The following is a 25,303-nucleotide window of genomic DNA, read 5'->3' on the forward strand; positions in this document are numbered from 1 at the left end:
ATTTTCACTACATCTTGATTTGGACAACATTTTAAGCAAAATGGGTGCGGGGTTGTGGGGTCTCGATACCAACATCAAAGCCAAAGAATTGTGCTTTCCCACGATTCCAACACAAAATATATGGTGAAAAGATCTCTTTTTAATTTACGTATTTACACTACACGTAGAGATGTAAGAAATCACTTTACATCTGTGAGCTTGGTACAGATTTTTTTGGTATTCATGAGATTTTTTTTTCACGCATGAAAAAGCGCGTGCAGAGCAATATGTTGTATTCAGTTGACTTTTACAATCTAAAGTTATACAAACTCTACAATAAATACTTTTGTTTAACATACTCTATTTGAAATAAAACTCGTTTTCTTTTTTTGTCAATCCAACAGCGCCAGAAGTGAGTGTTTATCTTGATAATTTTCGTAACAGGTCACCGTGCGCTCTTTGCGGAAATTCCTTCCCGCATCAGAGACAACAAATTGACTTAAACAACAAATACGGTGTTGTCTTAGTGGATTGGTTAAGTGCTATAGAAGAAGATTAACCTACAGCACGCCTCAGTGCTGCATACTGGCCTTTTTCCAAAGGCGATCCCTTTGGATGGAGGGGTATGCTACAGAAAACAAATCATTTCTGCCATTTTGAACATTAATATAACGGCAGAAGGATTTCAGTAGAGAGCAGAAGTATATCGGGATAAGTGAAATTATTTCTCTCAAAAATTTTCTCCTACGTCTGTAGAACATCAACAAATGTGACAAATTTTGATCTCAACCTTAGAATTAAGATTTCCTTTGCCTTGTGGAGTCCCCATGAGAAATCGAACTCCACACCTTCGGATTTCGCGCCGTGATGCTCTATCGTTGAGTTTAAGACAACTCTAAGGTGAGTACATGCGTGGTAGAGCATCGGAGCGCAAAATCCAAATGTCTGAGGTTCTATTTCTAGGGACACTCCGATTTTTTCTTTGTCATACGCTCGTGACAAGACGATTAGATCTTTCTTGATGAGGAGTGCAAAAGTTTGATTGTGGCTAAAATGATTCTACTTCCACTTCCCCATCAGCTTCATCATCTTCCCTCGGCACTGTCTGCAGTTCGTCCTCATTCCAAACTAAATTGTAATTGTTTTCAAGGTCTTGTTGACGCTTTCTTTCTTTCCCAGCGTCAGGACTACCTCCCTGAGAGATTAGGAAAAAAAATTGACCGATGAGGTTCAATTAAAATATATCGGTATAACCTTCAAAAACTTATTAATTCAAACTGTCGATTTTCTAAGTGGTACTAATGTACCGATTGAAAGTCTAGCAAAGAATATGAACACGTGACTGTTCGACCACAAAAACAGGGAGAAGTCAGTTACACCTGGTACGTTACTTTTAAAGGAATGATGTGCATCATTTGTCACTCTTGTGAACGGGGATATATGCCAGATCTTTTTTTTTTTTTTTTTCCTTTTTCTTTTCAAGAGATTATAAACTGTTTACAAGCTCTCCGTTATTTCGAAACCGGTATAACAGCCCATCCGCTTGTGCGTCGTTATCAACAGACACAGATCAGTGCCTGAAACCGAAAATTGAAAATTGGACGCTTTTTCGTTCATTTGTACTATTTTTAAAATGTTTCGTGTTCTTAACTCACCAATAGACCAAGGATCATGTTTTTAAATTGATTTTCTTCGTCGTCACTGAGTAACTTCATATCGCTTTTGCCTTCCATTTTCTCCAGAGCGTCTTTGGATGTTACAATCTTGACTTTTATCTTGCCTAAACATGATTACACTACATGTCAACATTTATACTTAAGTGAAGAAACCACGTTACTGTTTGGACATCTCCACTTTATTAAGTGCGTTATCAATTATAATATGGTTAACTTTCTTCATTCCTTTTTAATTATTTCTTCAAATAAATGATTTATTATTTTGCAGTGTCCTTGAAGTGTTGGGTAGATTCGTGAGTACCCCCTCTCTCCCCCCCCCTCAAAGCAAATGAAAATATCATGATGTAGCTCCTTCCACTTCGCAAGGTCGCAAGGAAAGCATCAACCCACTCACTACCAAGATGAAAAGATCACTTCTCCACACCGTCTACCTGACATTTCAATAACTAAAGTTTGGAGAATGTAGTATTAAATCAAACAATGTTCCCTGGTTATTGTTTTTCTGTCTTCTCATCATCTTTCCTTTCTGGACATTCTTGGGATTGAAAGAGTTGAAGAAACTACAGCATGTCCAAGCACTGGCTGCAGACAAAGAACATTACAGATCTTCAAGTATTATCTGAATTCTAATTAAGTTTGTCATACCTGAAGGCAACACTCCTGAGTCTCTCAGCTGCTGTTTGACTAGTTCTTCCATTTTCTTCGTAGCCATACGAATTCGCTTTTGGAGACCTAACTCTTCCATCTCTTCATCGTCAAGATCTGCTTCTTCCATCTCGGAGTCTTCATTGTCGCCAACGAATACTTTCTTAACCTTTGACACTTTAACTTTTACTCCTGTTTTCGTGTCGCTCTCATCAGACGATTCTGATGACTCTAATTCGTCAACGTCGTCAATTGTAGAACTGGCAGAGTTTATTTCCGTATTGCCTTCATCCCCAAAATCTGCAGCTTTTGCATTCACTTTACTGTTCACGTCCAGATCTTGGATCATAGTTTTTAACTTGTTCACGACTTTATCAATACCACCTTTCGTTGGCAAAAATTGCGCCTTATCCTTCGACTCCTCCTCGGCATCTTTGTCACCAGAAATTTTTCCTCTCATTTTTGTGATATAATCTAAGTCTTGGTCCAGCTGGAATCGCCGCAAAAGAACTTTCTTCAAAAGTTTGTTGCTCCTAAGAGAAAGTTCTAGCAAGTCGCCTTTCGCGGCTGGTTTATCTTTACTCCCTATCATATTGAATATCTCTTTATTGAGTTCTTTGATTGATTCCATGTCATCATCTAGTTGCCTAAAGAGATAAGAACACGAATTAAGATTGAACTTTTCTCTAGAACATTGACGCATAAACATACTGACATAGTGTGAGAATCATACAAGTAACCACCAAAGAAGAGATAAACAGTTTTCAAAGGAAGTTAATTTGCTCGGAGATGCTGATCGATTCAACTTGATATCAAACGTGGGAAGTAGAAACAACCATCACACAACTGTCACACAAACAAGGTGAATCTGATACAATAAACTGTCTAGGAGAGAATGCCATACGAGTTGTCACCGGCCGACTGGATGCCTGAGCGATTGACTGCAAAAACGACGACCGACCGACCGACCGACCGACCGACCACGAAGTAAACCATAAATAACGAAAACAACAATTCGACCATTGGCATTTCAATTATTACATTATAAATCTATTTCCTAGTAACTTACAAGTTGGTTTTCTCAAAACGTTCAATGGAATCCTTTATCTTGCTCAATGTTTTGGCAAGCTCTTCGTCTTTCACACCATTTGTCTCCTCGATCTGTTGTATCTTTGTCTTAACGATTTCAACTTCACTCTTCATTCGAGCGCGTTCTTCGTAAAACTGTTTTTCCAACTCAGCTTGCATTACAGAGGCAGCTTCTAACAAATTCTTCATCATGCCCCCGCTAAAAAGCTGTCAACAATAGAACGAATTGAGTCAATCGGGCTATTTTAGCGAGAGACGGAACTTTCTATCGGTTCACAGGCGCAATAACTCACGCAGAATGTTAGGAAAAAAAAACGAGATCCGGCGAGTGATTTACATACTTTTCTCGTATTTTTCCAATATAGCGACGGTAAACCGGTAGAAAGTGCGGTCTATTACTGTTATGACATAAACTTAAAACAAAACACAGCGTGTTTCAATTTTCAGTGGGTTTACCAGTGCAGTAAACGATCAAAAGGTTTTTGACCGATCAGAGCGCCGGCAGTATCTCAGTTATTTCATGAAAAGCTGTAGCTTCTAGCTAGCTTAAACAGTTAGAAAAATGTTTCGATTCTTTGTAGAAGAGTAATGTCTTATTTCCAGAAAAAAAATTGCATAAAAAGCATAACTTCCAAAGAAATACTTACGAGTCGTCCCTGTATGAATAAGGGCTATCATTTGCCATTTAAAGGCATCAAATTTAGCTTTTTTAACCTTTGATTCTCAAAAGCTGAGTAGTCTCTTATTCTCCCTACAGGCTACAAAACATTTCATTGTACAATACTTGAGAGAATTTGGTGTTGCATCAAAATAACGCAACCCGATAAGCTAGTCCACTCTCATCACTTATTTGCAGAATAACCATTGAAACTGTGAACCGCTTCTGGGAGCTGATGGGTGAGGAAACAAAGAACAAACCTTCTGAAACTCTTTTAGTGATTCCGCAAAGTAATTTATGTTAGGCTTTGACTTCTGCTGTTCCTTTTGTGGCGTGTCTTCATCTTCATCTTCATCTTCATCTTCATCCTCATCTTCAATTTTTTCGTCTTTCTCATCAATTTTTTCATCTTCATGATTTTCTGTTTCAATCTGACCGTCGGCAGCATCCTTCCCCTTTTCTCGGTTTCCCACACTTCCAAATTTCTCCTCGAATTTCTTATCCAACACTGTCAGTCAAAAAAAAGTAAAGGTACAGAAATATAACGTGCTGAAGGCCATAGCGAAAAAAAAACATATCTTCAAGATTTGACCATCGACGAGGAACAGAAAATACAGACTGAAGTAAAACATTATCCAAACTAGATCGGTATTCGTTAACGACTAACACAAATAACCCTGGAAGGACGATGAGTATATGTGACGGCAAAGAGCCATAGAATGAGATAATCAATTGGAAAAGTTTCGACTAACTTTCGCAGATTTGCCCATTATTTTGACACCTGACTGGCTTCGACAAACACCTTAGCTAGCGCACTAGACTACGGCTAAATCTAAAGAATTAGAATGATTCTTTACGTAAAAAGGCAATGAAAGAATTTAAATTTCTGCCGTCTTCTTCCGGCTCTTTGTTCATTTAAATGTAAAAACAATTGAATTTTAGGAAAGTAGCAGATTTGCTCAGTATTTCTGCTAAATCTACTACGAGAAATGAACAAGATCAGCGTTTCTTTTTGCAATTTGTTCTTGATGTAAACCTCAAGCTTAAAATCGGTTTTAGTGATGCGAATGAGTTCCCATACAAGCAAACAAAAAAGTGGATAGATGGTAATTATAATCACAAGAATCTACCATAATTCACCTTCAGGATTGAAACCAAACTTGCTTAATTTCTCTTTCAAAGTAGATCTCAGTTTAAGAATTTCTTCATCCACTTTATTCCTCCATTCCTCATCCAAACTTTGCTCTGTTGTAGTTGTTTCTTTTCCACCTTCTTTGCTGACCACATCAATGGCCTCCTCTTTCCGTCCTTCCGCTGGAATACCTTCATCTCCTTTAACCCCCTGTTTGTTGTTTTGTTCAGTAGCTCCTTCAACAGCTTTCTCCATCTCATTACCGTCAACATTTTCCTCTTTCTCGATACTTTTCTCCGTCCCCTCAATTGACTCCTTTGATTCTTCTTTATCCGGCGTTTCTTTCATTTCATCTACGGCAGGATTTTCTTCTTTCTCTTCAGCGTCTCCTGTTTGTCTGTAAGAAAATAGCGAAATAAGGACCTGTTGTAGAAGTAAGAAGGAGATTCCTTCTAAAATTAAGAGTGTGCTATAACGACACCCATATTCAACAGTTACAGTAGTTAATATTCAGATCAAAGATCAAAATCTAAGATGGTACATGTCTTTCCAAAAAAAGCCAAGGAGGTTTGCAAAGAAGACCGAAACTTTCCTTCTAACTTAAACATGGACATGCCGCATCCACACCCTTCAAACTAACCAGGGCAAAATAACGGGCCGGATCTCTCACAGAACGCATTCAAAAAATTTGTAAGAGAATCAGTAACGAGCATTAGAGTGTATCAGCTCATTACATTTACCTTTCCATGACAGGTTGTCTCTTCCTGTGTATCTTTTGACTCATGATGGTGATACCTTCACTTTCAAGATGTCCCATTGCATTTTTCTTGCGCCCTTTGGTAATGTCCAATCTGTGCACATCAATTTTGTCCTGCTCGATTTTTCCATCAATCCAAACCTCATCCTCACTTTCAACTCCAGGGTTTTCCCATGGCCACACTTGGCTTCGCTTTGATCTCGTATTCTTTGTATCAAAGACTTCTTCATCATCGTCCTCTATTTCATCTTCACCTTCTACTTTCTCTACAGCTCTTGCTTTTCGAGCTCTGTTTTCAGCTTCTTTGGCAGCTTTGGCCTCCTCTTGAGCCTTTTTTCGTGATTCTGTAATTCAAAAGATAAAACATCACAAGAGTAGCAATGAGATGCCATCATCTTCGGTTATGCCGCATATCTTATTTTCAAACGACTTACACAAAGTTGACACACTTACTCTGAAAAAGTTCCCTGATTGAAACTACTCACCAACTCTTTCTACATAAATTTTATATCGTTCCTCTGATAATGCTGGAGAGCAGGTAATAGACTGGGGTTCCTGTACTTGAGAGGACCTGAACAAGTTGTGTTTGCAAAGCTTGTTGGTGTGTACTGTGATCACATAGGAACAGGACGATGGTTCATCCACTCTTGCTACAAAATCTGCTCTATCTTCATCGCAGAATATCTGAAAACAAGAAAGTAATTATGAAAATAGAGTCTCACAAAGAGCCAAGGAATGTGGAAGCATTTCACAAAATGAACATACAACAGAATGAAGGATTGGAGGAAAAGAAGTAGACAGCTTGGTTTCCCTGCAGAGACAGAGAATTTGAGGAGCAGAGAAACATATAAGAATAAAAAACGATAAATGAAGGTAAAAGCAGAAAAAGGGAAGGGATGAACTGTAAAAGAGGCATACTTTGGAATGATAGAATCAAGAAATTAAGAAACTGTGGGAACACAGAAATGAAAGAATTAGGGGGAAAAGAAATAATCCAAAATAAAGACTGCAAAAAAAAACAATACATAAAGGGCAGAAAGAAAGCTTACACAGGGAAAGAGAAAAGGAAGGGAAGAGGAAGGGAAAAGGAAGGGAAAAGAAAGAGAAAAGGAAGGGAAAAGGAAGGGAAAAGGAAAGGAAAAGGAAGGGAAAAGAAAGAGAAAAGGAAGGGAAAAGGAAGGGAAAAGAAAGAAAAAAGGAAGGGAAAAGGAAGGGAAAAGAAAGAGAAAAGGAAGGGAAAAGGAAGAGAAGAGGAAGAGAAAAGGAAGGGAAAAGGAAGGGAAAAGGAAGGGAAAAGGAAGGGAAAAGAAAGAGAAAAGGAAGGGAAAAGGAAGGGAAAAGAAAGAGAAAAGGAAGGGAAAAGGAAGGGAAAAGAAAGAGAAAAGGAAGGGAAAAGGAAGGGAAAAGAAAGAGAAAAGGAAGGGAAAAGGAAGGGAAAAGGAAGGGAAAAGGAAGGGAAAAGGAAGGGAAAAGGAAGGGAAAAGGAAGGGAAAAGGAAGGGAAAAGGAAGGGAAAAGGAAGGGAAAAGAAAGAGAAAAGGAAGGGAAAAGGAAGGGAAAAGAAAGAGAAAAGGAAGGGAAAAGGAAGAGAAGAGGAAGGGAAAGGAAGGGAAAAGGAAGGAAAAGGAAGGGAAAAGGAAGGGAAAAGGAAGGGAAAAGGAAGGGAAAAGGAAGGGAAAAGGAAGGGAAAAGGAAGGGAAAAGGAAGGGAAAAGGAAGGGAAAAGGAAGGGAAAAGGAAGGGAAAAGGAAGGGAAAAGAAAGAGAAAAGGAAGGGAAAAGGAAGGGAAAAGGAAGGGAAAAGAAAGAGAAAAGGAAGGGAAAAGGAAGGGAAAAGAAAGAGAAAAGGAAGGGAAAAGGAAGGGAAAGGAAGGGAAAGGAAGGGAAAGGAAGGGAAAGGAAGGGAAAGGAAGGGAAAGGAAGGGAAAGGAAGGGAAAGGAAGGGAAAGGAAGGGAAAAGGAAGGGAAAGGAAGGGAAAAGAAAGAGAAAAGGAAGGGAAAACGAAGGGAAAAGGAAGGGAAAAGGAAGGGAAAAGAAAGAGAAAAGGAAGGGAAAAGGAAGGGAAAGGAAGGGAAAGGAAGGGAAAGGAAGGGAAAGGAAGGGAAAGGAAGGGAAAGGAAGGGAAAGGAAGGGAAAAGGAAGAGAAAAAGAAGGGAAAGGAAGGGAAAGGAAGGGAAAGGAAGGGAAAAGGTAGGGAAATAGAAGGGAAAAGGAAGAGAAAAGGAAGGGAAAAGGAAGAGAAAAGGAAGGGAAAAGGAAGAGAAATGGAAGAGAAAAGGAAGGGAAAGGAGGCGAAAAGGAAGGGAAAAGGAAGAGAAAAGGAAAGAGAAAAGGAAGGGAAAAGGAAGGGAAAAGGAAGGGAAGAGCTAGCAAGGGGGGATGAAGATTAAAATCAATCAAGGAAAAGAAAGAAGAAATAGAGGTAAACAATTTAAACCAAAGTGACAAATACTGCAGCTACAGTACCTTAATTTGTGTTTCTCTTTCTTTTCCTGTCAAATCACACTGAGTACCATTCACATAATACTGGGAATGATATTTTTTAGCCACTGAACTTTTTCCTGGTTTTGGTTTTTCCTGGAGGAAAAAAGAGAGAAAGCACTTAGTCTTACACATGCTGACTTGCATACCATGGAACCTTCTAGAACAGACTGTTTGGAACGCTATACCGAGAGAGGGAGCCACTGTGAAAGATTGTTCATTTCAAGGAACTTTGGAGACAAGTGTGGGTTTGTGTCAGTGGTGAGCTAAGGCGTAATCTATAGAGGACCTATTGAGGATAATCATTTATTGTCTATTGTAGTCACTCCTAAATAAGAATAATTGTTTAATAAAGTAGCTGTCCAAGTTTGTGGGATTGTACTGTCTGTTAAAATATACCATAACAATGTACTTCTGTGCATCATGCTCTAATTTTAAACCATTAACACCAAGATAGAAAAAACAAAGAATTGCTACTTACATGGTCAAAAATACAGATTGCCAGATTAGCCACTTTTTATTTAAATTTCAAATGAAAACTTTTTTTTTACATGCAAAGGGAACCATAACAATGGCCCCTTGGAGTGCTATATTAAAGCTGTAATTAGAAGCAGATTTAAAGACTGGCCAAACATTTGTAAATGGAGATTGAACAGAGTTGTTAACCAATTCATTCAACATCCATAAAAGTTTTTACCTTTCTAAGGTATATTTTCTCCTGACTCCAATCAGTCTCATTACTAAATACTCCCAAGGAAATTTTATCACCAACAACCTTATTTGCTGAAATGGAGAAACACCTATTTGGTTAGAAAATATTGATATGCTTGACAATCCTTCTTTATCAAGAGGTTTATGTTCAGAGGAGATTTTCAAGAATGCATGCAACAACACCACTCCATCACATTCCAACTCCTGTTGGAATGATAAAAAAGTTCACTGAAGGGATGTATTAAGTGACTTTCAATACAAAATAAACTTCTCCTGTGTTTCTTAAAGGAACACAGACCAATTTCAAAGGAAAATCTAGCAGTACACATATCAGAGGTCACCTGAGGCTTTTTATCAGGCATCCCTTAAAGTTTATAAGGTTGGATTTGATAAGTGTTGCAGTTTTGATTTATTCAAGCCATCTCAATGTGTGATGTTTCAGAGGCTGAAATCCTTGGCCTTGCAAACATTGTGATAATCTTGTGACATTATAATATCACCCTCCTTTTCCAGGAAAAGGTGTTAAGAAAATGAAAAGGTCATACTTTTTGATGAATATAAAATAATTAATACAAGTACTACTTAAAATAAGCAAATTCGACCCAAAATCAATAAACAAAATAAATGAAACATGTACACATGTAAGCTGCCTGGTGCTCATTCTGACCTTCCATGTGATACTGGTAAATTCCTTTTCCAAAACATACTTCATATGTCCACCATCCTTTATTCTATAAAAAAAAAGGGAAGCATACACACATTTACAAGTAAGTTACAATTAATACATGTACTTAAAACTTTAACTCCCAAAAGTGACTAACATCTAACTTCTCCATATTATATCTGTATGTTTCCAGCAAACGGTTAATGAGAATACTCAGAGTCAACAGGTAGAAGTTGTCATCTTGATCTTACACCAAAGTCTTGTAGCTAATTTACAAGGAATTGTATAGCAGCTCGTAGGGAAAATTAATAATCAGATCTTAGGGGTTAAAGGGTTAAATTCATGATTAACAAAATTATTGATTTTCTTTTCAACACAAATAAAGAATGATTCACCTCCTTTAATTTCTAATACAAATACAAAATCTTCATTTAAATTACTGTCCTTCTCATTCAACACAATTGAATTTTGGAGGATATTATGAGAAAATAATTACTTTGACTGATATTAGCTTTCCACAATTTAATATTTAATTTTATCAGTACTTCCTGATTAACTTTAAATATTCAACTATTTCCTGAAATGGCTTCAAGTTATCTGACATGAACAAACAACTAATCAGAGAAACATGGATCTAAATTTCTAAGAAGCCAAGCCCTATTTTTTACATTTCTAGTTATACATTGTCATCCATTAAAAATTTTCTTGTGAAATTTCTGACCAACCACGTCTAAACTCAAATCAGCCTTGTACACAGATTGTCAACTTAAGTACTCTCTCAATTAATGTATGTATGTAAGTATTTGCGATATTTAGACAGGCTGGCCAAGTTCAGCTTGAAGCTGGTTAAATGGAGGCCTGTATAAACAATGACAAGGCCAGACTACAACACTGGCAACTACATTGCCTTCTCTTGCAAGAAGAGCATGAGCTCTTTAATTTCCCCTGCTAACCAGTACAGAGTAGAGGCAGGAGATGGGGCCTACAGCTTATAGTCCTTATCCCAGAAGACTAGAATGTCTAATCTTTTGCTGACTGCAAAGTAAAGGCAGCACATTCTCTTAGTTATTTTAACACCCAGAGTGTTGGTCTGGTATGAGGCTTGAGCCTGTAATGTCCCACACGGCAGTACCGTGCTCTAAAATTTGAGCTTATCAAGGCCAGAAACCTGGCAATTTTAATAAAAGCCTGATACCTGCAATCTACAACCACTCATAAGACCTCAAGTAAGCCCTTGTGCTTGGGATTCACCTTACGGCACAGCCACCTACCACACCATCTGAAGCTATTATGGAAAAAGTTACTGAAATTCTTGTAAACTGTTTTCTAATTACAATTATTACACCAGATGGCTTCTCTATCCTAATGTACAAATAGCTTCAAGAAGGCATATAAGCACTTACATTATACAAACACTTTTTCTTTATTGGTTCTAGAAGCTGAGGAATTTCATCTTTAGATATATGTTGGATATCCTCATCCTTTTTATCTAAATTCTCAAGCTGTGGTAGAACACACTGATATTGCTGTCCATGCTTGGATGATAATAACACTGTATTTCCAAGTTCTGAACTCTGAAATAGATGTGACATTATTTACAACATTATTTTCTAACCTACAAAAACAATAGATACTGTTTTTTTCCAGAGAAGCGGACATGTATTGTGTGAATGATGAAAATTCACATGTGGATGCAAATTTTATCTTCAAGTGTTGACAATATTACTCACAAAAGAAAAAAGCAAATGGGAATAAATTCATAATCACATTACACAGGCTGGGCAGTGATCAGTTTATTAATAGATATTAACAAAATATTCAAATCAAAGACAAACTTATGCTGATTTCCTTAACTCTTTAACTCCCAGAAGTGATTAACAGGTAACTTCACCCTATAATATTCATACATTATCGTGCAAACGGGTAATGAGAATATTCAAACATATCAGGTACAAGTTGTTACCTTAATATAAAACCCACTTCTTGTTACTAACTTACAAGGAAATGTGTAGCAGCTAGAGGGTTGAATTAACAATCAGATTTTAGGAGTAAAAGGGTACCCAAACTTAGAACGTTCACTATTGCGATGATACGATGAAATCCTGATCAATTTTTGTGATAGAGATGTTGTTAGCTCTGCACCAATCGCAAGAACCCAAGTGTTAACTTTAATTAAAAGTAAGAGAATGCATAAATTATCTTTAAGTACAAGGATCTGCTAATCCAGATCACAATGAAAAAAACTGTAATGATAATCAAAACATCTTAAATGAAAAATTGGAATCCGCTTAATAATAAAATCTTCCGACGTCTCTCCATCTGCAGCTGCGGGTGCCCGCTCCTTGTTCGAAGCAGCTTATCAAAGCAAAATATATTGACAAACGTTGCGTTACACCATTGGCGGATAGAAAATTCTCTGAAAGCTTACCTCTTTCAAGAGAACTGGCTCCTTAGAAATCTGAAATCCATACTTAACACCATATATTTCCTCCACGTTGAAGTTTGAATCCACTAAAGTGAAACAAACACCTAAAATGTTAAAAATAAACAACTCGCCGGATAGTTTCCCTCTGATCACCATTTTGTTGTTTAAAGTCCCGTCGAGACACCTGGGAAAAAAAAGAAAACCTAACTTGGTAGCCTGGCAGAGTTTACCTTGGTAGCCAAGCTTGGGGCTTAGTAACCAACTCAATCAAACATGGCGGACAAACGTCTTCGTGTTCTTCTTCACCCAACTTCGCTTCGACAACACGTTCAGCAGTGGTTAGCTGAAGATACGCCAAGCTTTGATTATGGAGGTTTCGTTGTGGGAGAAAGTGAAGAAACAGCAGTATTGTTGTGCAAATCTAGGGGTATTTTAGCGGGAGTTCCTTTCTTCGACGCAATATTCCGTGAGTTGGGGTGCAAGGTGGAGTGGGTGTTCTCCGAAGGGGTGCAAGTTGAACCCACGACCACGGTGGCAAAGGTAACCGGGAGAGTTAACAAGATTCTTCTGGGAGAAAGAGTGGCCTTAAATTGTATTACAAGAGCGAGTGGAATTGCGACGAAGGCTAAGAGTTTGGTGAAACTTAAGGAAGACCATAACTGGCACGGAGAAATAGCGGGAACTCGGAAAACTACCCCGGGTTTTCGAATCGTGGAAAAGTACGCACTTTTGGTCGGTGGTGTTTCCACCCATCGATATGATCTATCCTCCATGATCATGCTCAAAGATAATCACATTTGGACTGCTGGGAGCGTCACACGTGCCGTACAAGACGCAAGAAAGGTGGGAGGTTTCTCAATCAAAATTGAAGTGGAATGTCGAAGCATCGAGGAGGCAAGAGAAGCTGCCAGTGCAGAAGCTGATGTTGTTATGCTGGATAACTTTGAGCCTAAGGCTCTCCACAGAGCAGCTGAGGTCCTGAAGAAAGAATTCCCGCATTTACTGATTGAGGGAAGTGGAGGCGTTACAATAGAGAACATCGCGCAATATTTTGGACCGCATGTTGATGTAATTTCAATGGGGTCTCTAACACAAGGTTATGGTACAGTCAATTTTTCTCTGAAAATTCTGAAGGAAGGACATGATCCGCACAATCCACTTGTCAAAACTTTCTAATCATTAGTAAGATGATGGCTACTCTATGTTCATCAGTTTGAATGTAGCGTACCTTGACAACTTACAATTTGTTAAATAATGAAAAGGATTTTCTTTTAAATAAGACACTGATGTATTTGATTATTTTGATCAACAGGTTACAAAGAACTTTTAAACCGAAAATTACATTTCGTCCGTTGCATTTCTGCTTCCTTGGAAGAAGTAAGCGCATCGTTTACAACACAAAGAAGGATTTTTCTAAGCTACGGAATAATAAATATTGCTCTGCTTAAGTAATGTTTACAAACGAAAAAGAAATCGTCACTTAGAGAATCAGTTTAAATTAGCAACTTTCAATTTGGTCCTTTGCAGGTTTTTGAAGACTAGGGGAAGTCGGGGTCGTGCTCCTCCTCACATTCCTTGGGGCATTTTTTAGTCCGGAGGTTTTGCCCTTTTGTGGGATGTGGGGAAGTGTCGTAGGGAGGGAATCAAGTAATCCCTTATAGATGTGTCCGTCCTGTCCTAAGATATCCACCGGTTGAAAATCTTTCTGCGGGACGAGGAAGTCCAAGTCGTCCTTGTTAAGCTGAAGTCCACGAACAACCGACTGACTATGGGGATAGGTGAGGGTATGGACTCCTCCACAGGCTCTTGCAGTGGCCTCGGCCAATTCTTGTAGATCGTGAACACCACTAATGATAAAAACAAAGTAGAAGAATTATGACTGTTACGGTTTTCTTCAGTCAGTTTTGAAATATGTTTTACCCTGTCGTCATATTTGTCTACAACAAAAACCCTCCTAATGAAAATAAAGGATGTTAGGTAAATCAAGTCCCCTGATCAAAATTGTCGGACGTGACCAGTCTGTCCCAGTGTCTGGCGTTTGAAACCTGTATAAGTCTTTTTCCAAATAGTAAGTTTTTTTTCGTGAACCACCTCACTCTGAAACGAAATCCCAGAGAAATATTGCATCAGTATAGTTGTTTAGGTGGCCATCAGGACTTACTGCTAAGAGGTTTATTAAATCAGCATTGTTGCGCCTCCTATGCAGCCGTTGTTTGGCCACGTAACGCAAGGCGTTTTCAGATGACGTGTTGCGTGACCATGTAAGGTGCAGATAACGTGTTGCGTGACCAGACCAATCAACAGTTGCGCAGGAAAATAGTATTTTAGTTCTTTTCTGTAAGTATGTCTGTAATCCATTCATTAGATAGATATCATAAGGTGGTAAAAGTATTTGTAATAAACTTTTTGGGTAATCTCATGCTTAAAATTTCACGGTAGGGTTAGATGGAAAGGGAGCACCAACCTAAGTCGTAACATTTCTTTCTGTAACTTGCTGCGTTGCTTCTCCAGCAGTTCAAACCTTTCCTTCGTCATCGACAGTCCTCCTGGGAGCATGTGCTGTCGGATCTGTTCCAGCTCGAAAGTGGTGTAGGGACGGGTCGACTTCGATCCCGGCATGCAGCGTATGGTTGGTAGAGGGGGAAAAGGCTCCTCTCTCGCGTATTTAACAGGGCGGTCACATGATATACAGTTGTGATCCACTAGGAACCGCTTTCGGATCCCTGCTGCCAATTCTTCTGGGGGCGGTCTTTCCACCGGTTTTGGTTTCATAAATTCCATTCGAGACTCCAGGTAACGCTTCAAGGGTTCAACTTCTTCTTTGTCGAGTTTCTTGCCCACGTCTGAGTGGATTGCTTCTATGGCTAATTTCAGCGCGTTTTCCTAAATGGGAAAGATAACGCTCATCTTTCTATTCCTCTTAACTCGAATCAAGTGCATAGCTAAATGACTCATGGACTGACTGACCGACTGACCGACCGACCGACCGACCAACCGATCCATGACAGACAGTCAGTCAGACGGTCATTCAGTCAGTCATTCAGTCAGTCAGACTTACCGACTGACTGACTGGCCAACTGACTAAATGACTGGCCCGCTTAATGACTGGATGAATAACTGGGTGATTTACCCACGCTCAACACATCCAATGTCTGGATGACTGACTTATGAACTGATTGGAAGACTCACTGACTGACCGACCAATTGATTAACTAACCGACCAACTGATTAACTAATCAACCGACTGATTGACCGACCGACTAACCAGCTGACCAACTGACGAACTGACTGACTAACTGACCAGCTGACCAACTGACTGACTGACTGACTGACCAGCTGACCAACTGACCGATCGACTGATCAACTGACTGACTGACCGACCAACTGATTGACCAACCAGCTGACCAACTAACCGACTGAGTGACTGACTAACTAACTAACCGGCTGACCAACTGACCATCTGTCCAACTGACCATCTGACCAACTGACCATCTGACCAACTGACCATCTGTCCAACTGACCATCTGACCAACTGACCATCTGACTGATTGACTAACTTACTAACTGACTGACCAGCTGACCGACCAACTGACCGACTGACTGACTAGCTGACCAACTGAGTGATTGACTGACCAACCGATTTGCTGACGGACGTATCAACCCATTAACTGATAGCAGGACCAATTTACCGAGTGACTGGCTGACTGACTAAACATGTTAAATCAGAAAAAAATATATGGTAATACAAGACTAGCGCGGTATTGATAGCATAAACCCCGACAAACAGGAACACCAAACTTCAACACCATTCTGATCCCGGCTTTTTCCACAAGATTGCATATCGACAAGCCTTCCTTACTGGGATGCCTGTTTGCTTACAATAGGTCTGACCAAACGAAATATTACATTAAACTTACGTGGCCTTCTAATCTTTGCAGCAAATCTCTTAAGGACTGATCAACAAGACCTATGCAGTGCTCAAAGTCTTCCCTTCCAATCTTGGTTTCCACGTCTTTTTTATCAGCTTTCAGCTCAAATCCCATGTTAAGCAGTTCTTTGTCGACTTTCACGTCTCTCAGTTCGTCAACAATGTTATAAAGGTCGTCCAAATGCCTCTGTTTCCTGTAAAGCTCGTCATTCAATCGGATGTCGGTCTGTTTTAGTTTTTCTTTTTCTTCTTGTAACTCAGATATCATGGTACGGATCAAACTCAGTTCTTGTCGATCGACGCTGTACGCGCGGCGCCTGTACGTCGAAGTTTCCGACTTGTGTTCTCTTTCTTCCTCTAAAACAAAATAAAAAATCGAAAGTTTTTATGAGATTTAGCACACTATTGTAATTATTCTCGACGAACTCAATTTTCAACTCGCCTTCAGCGAATAATTATGCAGTGTACATCATAATCCGGCACGTAGAGGATGTGTTTAATGTTAGTTATAAAATGTTCAGAGAAATGCACGCGCCGTGATTGGTCAGAACGAGTCATTATTCATTATGCTGCGCCCAAAGTATGGAATCGACTCCCTTTGGAAATTAGACAATGTCAATCATTGAACATTTTTAAAGTTTTACTAAAGACACATCTTTTTAAATTAGCTTTTTATTAGTTCTTTTATTAACTCATATTCTACTTTTATTGTTTTCCGAAAATTGTAAATTATTATTATTATTATCATTATTTGGACTAGCCATTTATTACTTTAAGATTTTAGTGTTGTAATGCGCACTCGATCATATCTTTATCGCATGCTAGACTGAGCAATATAGGAAATGAACATTATTATTATTATTATTATATTTCCATAAAGCACGCGCCTTACGTCACACGAGTGCACTGTTGAGATATAATGCACGCAGCCTACGTCATCGGTACGAGCGCGCGCAATTCGCGATACATTTTATAGATAATGGTAATTGAACTGAGTGGAGTGCAATTTGGGCTGAAATAATACGCGTGATTTCAAAATCGGTCGAGCGTGCAGCGCAAGTTCGATTTGAAATCACAAATATGATTTCCGACCAAAATTGCACGACACTAGGTTCATTTACCACTTTATTACATCTATTTTGAAATCGTCCAAATACAGGACTTGATCACTTCAAATATTTTATTGATGCAGTACTGAGCTGGTTTGAAATTAAATTTATCCATTTTTTGAGGGGGAAAAGTAAGAGTTTTGGAAACCAAAGAAGCAAAATTTGCCATACGATACTCTTTGTCTATCATTTTCCTGCAATTTGACTGGTTACTTTAAACAAGCCTTGAAATCTGACTGGTTGTTTTGTTTTTAGTGTGGCCTGCTCACTTACTGGGAAAAAGATGTGATTTAAAGCAAAAATGGTGTGATTCATGAATAAATCGCACCAATTAGAGCCAATCAGATTACAGGTACCACTTTACATGGGTGTAATAAAAGAAATAACAAAACTTGTTCCTCGAGTATTGTTGCGTTATATAAGCACGTGGGAATTTTTAAGAACACTCGAGAAGTGCGAGAAGCACTTGGCTTCGGCTCGTGCTTCTCCGCACTTCTCGAGTGTTCTTAAAAATTCCCAAGTGCTTATAGAACTTAATAATGCACTCGGCGCGCTTTTTATTTCTTTAACATCATGGCAATAACGTAGAGGACACTGTCGTTGACTTTCGTGCTGCAATAAGTGTGAAAACAGACTTAACTTCTTAGAGTAGAACGAAACTGTCAGCAAATGATGTTTTTCAAGGGTGTGCACGGCTAACTGAATATTTTGCACCCTAACTGTTTTAAACTTCCTGAAATGCAGGCATTTTTATAACCTAATATAATAGATATATCTTATGCAGTGCAACGACTGTTATGGACTGGCTCAACACAATCATTATCCAGAGTTTAAATAAGGGATGAGGGGTGCGGGGCTACATGATTCCCTTTGATGTCGATAAGTTTTCATTTGGACTTAACAAGTTTGATATGGTCTATTATTGTAATAAATCAACTCAACAGGAGCCCTCTATACGCTCAGGCTGTGCAGGAGATTTGTCCTCACCTTTCTCTTTGTCCGCAGCCTCTACATTCGCCCGCTCAGTGTTTTCACGTTTCATCAGCGTCATCGAGTTGCTTAACTGGTGAATCTGCATTTCGTTGTCTTTAATTTGTGATTTGTGATTTTTTAACTCTTCACCCAAAGTTTCTTGTTTGGTTTTGATTTCGTTGATTTCCTCACCACACGCTTCAAGTTTAGTCAGGGTGTCTGCTGCAGCCTCTTCAGCTCCACTTAACTTGGAACTCACTCCATCCAGTTTATCTTCTACTTTTTCAATGTGAACCTTCAATCCCTGAAGCTGTTTTTCATGAGCGTCAAGCATTTCCTGCCCCTTGGGATCTGTTACTTGTGAGTGATCTTTCACATTTTCAGTAATCTCAGCAAAGGCTTCTTTCAAGTTTGCCAGCACACTTTCAAATCCATCCATTCTTTGCTCAGTATTTTCCAGACTTGATATCGTGTCCCCTTCCTTTTCCCCTTCCTCTTTTCCTGCTTTATCCTCTTTCATTGCATTCAGAGATTTCCGCAGTTCCTCCATATCAGAGCGCAGATCACTTGAGGTCTTATGGACTTTGGGCAAAGATTCTTTCAGTTCATTCAGATCAGACGCTAAGGCATCTACCATTTCTGTTAAGCCCTCCAGAGAACTTTCTGACGCCTCAAGCGTCCGCTTTATGTTGACCAACTCCACAAAGTCATGAGCGGGTGTCTTGCTCTCCTTCCTCACTAAGGAAGCCACCGATATAACGGGATCAGGAACAGCGGGAGGGGGGTGTGACTCAAGAAATTCTACACGCCCTTGGAGTTCTGAAACCCTCCTTTTTAGGCTGTTCAGCGAATCTGATCCTCCAGGTGAGAAAACGGAGCTTCGGGTTAAGGGCGGTTGATCTTTAACTGGAAGATCTTCTGATTTAGGAGGAGCAATGCTCAATTCTCCTTCTGTAATCGATGCATCCAATTTACTTTCCTCTGTGGGATCAGTTTCCACACTCGTCAACTGTTCTCCTTCCCTCTGCTCCGCATCTAAGGCTGATGGAGGAGGAGACTCTTGTTCTTGCTCTGTATTGTTTTGAAATGGAGTCGTGGATTCGGCTTCAGGTCCCACCATCATTTCAGGAGTTTCTTCGACTTGAAAGACTTCGAGTGATCTTTTTTCTAGACTGGTAACATCGGCATACCCATCCTTGATAAAGTCAATAGCACTTTTGTGTTCCTCTCCTAGTGTGTCAATGTCGATAGCTTTGTTTTCAATGCCAAGATGCCGTAGTATTTCTTGAAGAAACATGCGCAAAATGTTAAAATTTACGGTCCCCACCTCTGGCGAGGAGAGTGCAAAGTTCAAGAGCTTTTCTAACTCGATAAAAGAAGGCATGTTTATGCTCTTTAGATGACAGTTTTTCCAACGCAAGCTCTCTTCCTTTGGATTAACTTTGAGGTGTATTGCGTTCAGCTAATTAATTACGTGATAAATGCCAATTTGCGCGCGCTGATAAAGAATTACGTTAAGCGTAATGCAGCACTCTTCTGACATAGCTAAATGAAGAACAGACAAGTTCCAGTGCGTGGTTTTCGTCAGGGGAGAGATCGTTTCGCTATTGTATAGGACAAACATACCGTGCACTACACACGATGGCCAAGATTTTAGATCTGTGGTTTTTTAATTATGGCCTCTCAGCAGAATCTCCGGTTTTAGAAGGAATAAGCCACAGCTGGTTGTTTTCATTTTGAACCGCTCAAAACTATGCCAGAGCTTTTTTTTTTAATTTTTTTTTTTTACGTCAGTTGGGGGAGTCATCAACCCAAAAATGTTGATCTAGAAGCAAAATAGGGTTCATTCACCGTGTCTGCATTCCCTATCGAAAATATTCCAAGTCCCTTGGCTTGATCGCTTCAATAAATCTTTTTAGACGATTGAAAAATCGTTGATCCATTTTATGACCTGACCACGCAAACACTCACTGAAGAGACCCCAAAAATGGGATGTATCATAATTGCTAGCATTTTAGAGATTCTTTATAAGACATGGTACACTTTACTAAGACGCTATTTTGTAGTTAAGGGAGGTTTTTTAAAAGCTTTTCTTAAGCTTAAAAGCTTAGTAACGAGATTTTTTGTAACATTCGACGAGCGCTGGCCTTTAGGAGAATCCAAAAACAGTAGGCTTTTTTTTTTTGTTGCCACTTCAAAATGGCTGGTTGAGAAATTGTCCCATTTGTAGAAATATCTGAAAATAAGTGTTTGAAAACTCTAAATTTTCTCGTTCTACAAAATTGTAGCAGGAGGTTGTACACCGATGTACAAACGATTTCCGTATTCCGATACGCAAGAGGTATTTTGAATACACAACTGCCCTGACTCACAAGGCGACTCGACAAAAGAGAGCAGGTTGTTATATTCCAACACAATCGTTAGTGACGAATACAAAATAAATTTATATTTTCCTCGGGAATGGATAAAAAACGAGATGAAAACTAAGACTGGACTGAACTTTATTTCAAACAACAATCACTTCCACAGCCGAGCAAGTATAAAAAAACACACATCTCCTCATTACTTCCCCCGGTTGTAGAACGTGTGAGCTAATCAACGACAAATATGAAGAAAGCCGATTGAAAGAAACACCCACATAATGTGAAATGACTGCTCTCCTCAGAAAAAACTGTATTTTTCTACACCAGGTAATTTCAAGTCGTGGAAAACCGTCAAAAAAAGGTCAAGATGTCTTTTATTGCCTCAGAAAGGAAGATATTCACTTGACTTGTAGGGCACAAATCGGCCGACCTTATTTAGAAAATGCAAAGAACATTGTCACCTTGAAATACTTGTGACCTGGTCGTTGCTTACCTTACGGAATAATAACTTGTGATGATATCGTAAGAAAAGTTTTTTTTAAGGCCTGTCAACAAATTTTAAGAACGTGATCTTTATAGTTCCTAAATACATTTTCAGAAAGTTAAGGGATGATCACATTTGTGATTACGCGTGTTAGAAGTAAAATATTCGATCTTTCAAACCAGGATAACAATTACAATTCATAAGGACAAAACACTACCCGTGTAATAATTAATAAATTATGTAAGGCGACGGTTCATATAGTTACTCCTCGAAGCTTTCCGGAAATTTTCATTAAGCTTTGCAGGTGACGGTCAAGGAGCAACGACATATAGAAAAGGTGCAATATATTCAATCTTCTTTTGAGTCATCTGTGCAATACATTTATGGTATGGGTTTTGTGTCCCGGCGACACTTAGATCCTGTTTCGTCCCTTTAGCAAATCATAACGCTCGAGCTATGATATAGGCTATCATGTTTTTTTTTTCAAATCTTTAAACCAAGCTTGCATTTCAGTTCAAACGCGAGAAGAGAATTTAAAACTATCCTTTCAGGTCTTGCCATTTAAGTCTGAGAAAGAAAATAAGAAGCGCGGGAAGCTTTTCTTTTAAGTATTTTCCTTGACTATTTTAATGCTTTTACAGGTTATTATGAAGGGATCGCTACTGTTAATCGCTTGCCTGTTGGCTCTGACACTGATGTCTGTTGAAGGAAAATCTGTCTTGAAACAGAAAGAGGAACCAAACGACAAGGAAACAGAAACGGAAGGAGATAGCGAAGACAAGGAAGTGGAAGATTCTTCTGCGTCCGGAAGTGGATCGGGTAAATACTTAGATCAGGAGAATTTATTTCACTCCTCGTCGCATATGTGCTTGTCGATTGTATTTGCAAATATTAAACCAGCTCGTCAGCCAGCGCTGACTCAGCAGAAAGGTGGTAAAGACTCGAAACAAACTCAAAGGAAGTTAAGGCGATAATTTTTAAGGGTGACCAAGTTGTTATCCATTGCAATCAAAGTCGTTCATGTAGAACCAAACATATGCTACAAACAACTTATACATCTGGAAGAAAATAAAAAAAATAAGAACAAAAAAATCAGCCCCAGAATGATAGCATCATCAAGAACATTTAAACGTCTAGAATTTATTTTTAAAAATTCGATTTCCGGCTGGATTTTTATCGAATCAGTGAACGATGAATCATTAAATGAGATCAAATTTACGTCATGCTGGTAGTGAAATCAAAGAGATTACTGGTGTGGGAATTGTTAAAAATTTGCCTAACCCACGGGGAATACAATGTCAGCTACCAACAGCTTTTGAAAAAGTGCTATACCAACAAAAAAACTAAACCTCGTATCGCATTTCAACTTTTTAAATGATCGGTATGCGCGGTAGAAGATCTTCCTTGTAGACCACGTTTCAGCCATTGTTGAATAAGACCCGCTGAGTAGGTCTTTGGCATTTTTGGTTGTATGCGGCGATTGCATTGTACTTGTGTCTTTGTTAATGCTAAGTGAGATATAAAACCTGTAAACCTTTTACCGATATCCTGGAAAGAAAACACGGCGCTATACTTTATGAAAATAACTTATACAAAATTTTTAGTGGATGTTATGATACATTTTGTCTGACCCACGGTAAGTAAAGGAAATTGATATTGTGTCAAATTAATAGTTATCACATTTAATTTCAAATAACTGAAACAGATCCTATTTGTAAATTACTTGTGATAAAGTCTATCCGCATTAGATCCCTGTTTATTTATGGAATGTTAATTTATTTACCTAGCTATATATGTGGAATACTCAAAGAAGTAAGAGCGTAAATTCACCCCAACCCCTGCCAAAAAGAAATTAAAGAGCATGTACCCCCCCCCCCCAGCAGAAATACAGGCTATTCATCAATTAAATAGGTAGACTCAGAAGGTGAAGTGATATTTTTGCAATTGGATTAAAGTTAGAAAGTACAAAACAGATTGAGGGTTTGAAAATATTGATGCGTCGACTTGATGAAGTGTGATACTAACAACGATAACTGAGCTGTGGAACCAGATAATCCCACTCATCGAAAACAAAACTTTGCCCGGCATGGAGTCAGGTAGATGGAGGATCGGAGGAACGCGTCTATACAAGAGGATGGAAGCTTCGTAAACGCTAAGCACTGAAAAAAAAGTTCTAAGCGGCTAACTATGACTCATAACGTTCGCTTACACAACTATGAAATTAGCTATTCAGTTTGGGCATGACTCTTGTGCAAAACATTGCATTGATGTTTTTTTTTTACCATTTTGAAAAGGAAAAACATGCTTCAGATACCAGAAAACCATACAAGTGTTATTTCGATCATTAAATTAAAAGGTGTACATACATATTTATTATTACTTTTCCCGTTTTGAAAATCCGAAGATAAACCCAACCTTTCGAAAATTGTCTTCATATGCGCTGAAAATTCGACCTTGAGAGCCGCCATTTTGAACTCAGTAACTTGTAAAGCTTCTAAATGTTTGGTCAGATAGCCAAGAGTTGGTTTGAAGTCGGAGTTGAGACAATTGCTTTATATTTAAGGCCAGGCGGCTGAGCTAGATTCAAAATGGCGGCATCCGTGCCGAATTTTTTTAGAAAATTTCAAGACAGTTTTCGACAAGTAAAGTTACCCTTTGGAGAGTACTGCGATTTTCATGAATTTGAATATACTTTTTAATGGTGGAGATACTTGAAAATTGACATAGTTTCTGGAGCATTGATCAGTCCAAATTAACTTTAATATTTATTTCAACAGGAAAAGGAAAGGACTGTTACGGCCAAGGATGTGGAGGATACCCTTACCCACAGCAGCCACAATATCCATACCCTCAGCAGCCATACCCTCAGCAGCCATACCCTCAGCAGCCTTACCCCCCTCAGCAGCCCTACCCCCCTCAGCAGCCCTACCCATACCCCGCACCATATCCATCAAGCTCACCTTGTGGAACTCCCGGATGCATGAAATTTAAGAAGGGCAAGAAAGAGAGCTCGAAAGGAAAGAAAATCAGCGACGAAAAGAAGCACAAGAAGCATCATTAACTTGGATAACAGAAATTATTCGCACATTGATGATTTTTCGAGGAGAAAATATCTTAAACTCACATGTTGAGTACCTCAGGGAGCGCTCAAATGAGGCTTTTACATGTCCCAAACATTTCTGAGTATAGATTTTCTTCGGAGCTGAAAATAAATACTTGAAATAACCTTGAAACTGTACCAGATGTGTGTGTATTCTTTATTTTGTTCGTTCGAATTGATTATTCACTAATCGTGCGCTAGATGACTTTCATAACATTCATAATATTTACCAGAATTTCAATGGCGAGCTAATGATTATGCAACCATCTGTTTTTTGATGAGTGGGAGAGACTATGTACACAGCTGGGGTATTTCTGACAGACAACATATCGGATTTTCTTAAGGCTTCTTAACTAAAGTCAACAATTATTTCGCACGTCAACGTGAGTTCATCGAGATTTTAAGCACAAAAATTTGTTAATTCATAAACAACAGCTGGAATGATAAGGCCCCTCGGCCATTTGTTGCCAAGAGCAACACAGACGCATGGCTTTGGCAACCATCTGAGTCTTTCAAACTGTTTTTTACTCTGTACCAGATGCACGAGTTAAATTCTCAAATTCAAATTCCCTTTTTCCTCCTTTTTTCTCTAGAGCAAGGGATAAATGAACCCACGTACACAGAGAAATGCTGTGTACGCGATCAAAGTTACCTGACTGCTGACTTTGATATGTGTGATCACAAGAATACACAACGATAGAGTAAAACTGCGACTTACGCCCTCAAGTATTCAAATAAAACCGTTCCTTACGCTTATTTTTAGTTTTATATGCAAATTTTGTCGAATTTAAACGTTGAGGAGGCCTTCATGAGACTGACTATTGAATAATTATCTGGTAGGGAAGCTGAGAACAAATTAAAGAGTAAAATTGGACAAACACGGTGCAAATTTTGGGCGAGAAAAGTGTAAAGTAAGCCATGAAAACTCATTGCGTAATAACTCATTTCCAAGTATCCGCAAAAGTTAGGTAAGATGTCGATATTAAAGTGTAAATTGTCGATATTACGGCGTAAGTTGTCAATTTTACAGCGTATCCCGCTGTAACTGTGAATCATAAAAACAAACCTAATTTGCCTGTCAAAGGAGTTCTCCCTTTTGTATTAAAGATCAACACCAATGGTCGCTATTAAA

The 25,303-nt window shown here is 38.9% G+C and overlaps 4 protein-coding genes across 4 annotated transcripts; 2 read left to right on the top strand and 2 right to left on the bottom strand.

Moving 5' to 3' along the window:
• Window positions 1–114: 114 nt before the first annotated feature.
• Window positions 115–12,389, bottom strand: LOC131791653 (protein OS-9). The gene is made up of 13 exons (XM_059109000.2): window positions 12,219–12,389; window positions 11,194–11,364; window positions 9,794–9,857; window positions 9,113–9,198; window positions 8,401–8,511; window positions 6,422–6,620; window positions 5,920–6,280; window positions 5,188–5,576; window positions 4,308–4,555; window positions 3,370–3,596; window positions 2,301–2,947; window positions 1,635–1,759; window positions 115–1,174 (listed from the first exon to the last, which is right to left on the bottom strand). Exons 1-13 carry the CDS (start codon window positions 12,369–12,371, stop codon window positions 1,028–1,030), a joined length of 2,928 nt encoding a protein of 975 aa, XP_058964983.2. The 5' UTR covers window positions 12,372–12,389; the 3' UTR covers window positions 115–1,027.
• A 97-nt stretch (window positions 12,390–12,486) lies between these two features.
• Window positions 12,487–14,577, top strand: LOC131791704 (nicotinate-nucleotide pyrophosphorylase [carboxylating]). The gene has a single exon (XM_059109072.2). It carries the CDS (start codon window positions 12,489–12,491, stop codon window positions 13,389–13,391), a length of 903 nt encoding a protein of 300 aa, XP_058965055.1. The 5' UTR covers window positions 12,487–12,488; the 3' UTR covers window positions 13,392–14,577.
• LOC131791703 (glutamine-rich protein 2-like) lies at window positions 13,714–19,608 on the bottom strand. Its single transcript, XM_059109071.2, has 4 exons — window positions 18,240–19,608; window positions 16,133–16,488; window positions 14,680–15,098; window positions 13,714–14,062 (listed from the first exon to the last, which is right to left on the bottom strand). Exons 1-4 carry the CDS (start codon window positions 19,606–19,608, stop codon window positions 13,714–13,716), a joined length of 2,493 nt encoding a protein of 830 aa, XP_058965054.2.
• A 1,709-nt stretch (window positions 19,609–21,317) lies between these two features.
• On the top strand, window positions 21,318–24,309 carry LOC131791773 (uncharacterized). Its single transcript, XM_059109155.2, has 3 exons — window positions 21,318–21,408; window positions 21,713–21,890; window positions 23,849–24,309. The coding sequence occupies exons 2-3, from the start codon at window positions 21,719–21,721 to the stop codon at window positions 24,130–24,132; spliced, it is 456 nt and encodes a 151-aa protein (XP_058965138.2). The 5' UTR covers window positions 21,318–21,408; window positions 21,713–21,718; the 3' UTR covers window positions 24,133–24,309.
• The last annotated feature ends 994 nt before the right edge of the window (window positions 24,310–25,303 follow it).

The sequence above is a fragment of the Pocillopora verrucosa genome, chromosome 10 (genome assembly GCF_036669915.1).
Source record: "Pocillopora verrucosa isolate sample1 chromosome 10, ASM3666991v2, whole genome shotgun sequence".
Classification (NCBI taxonomy): domain Eukaryota; kingdom Metazoa; phylum Cnidaria; class Anthozoa; order Scleractinia; family Pocilloporidae; genus Pocillopora; species Pocillopora verrucosa.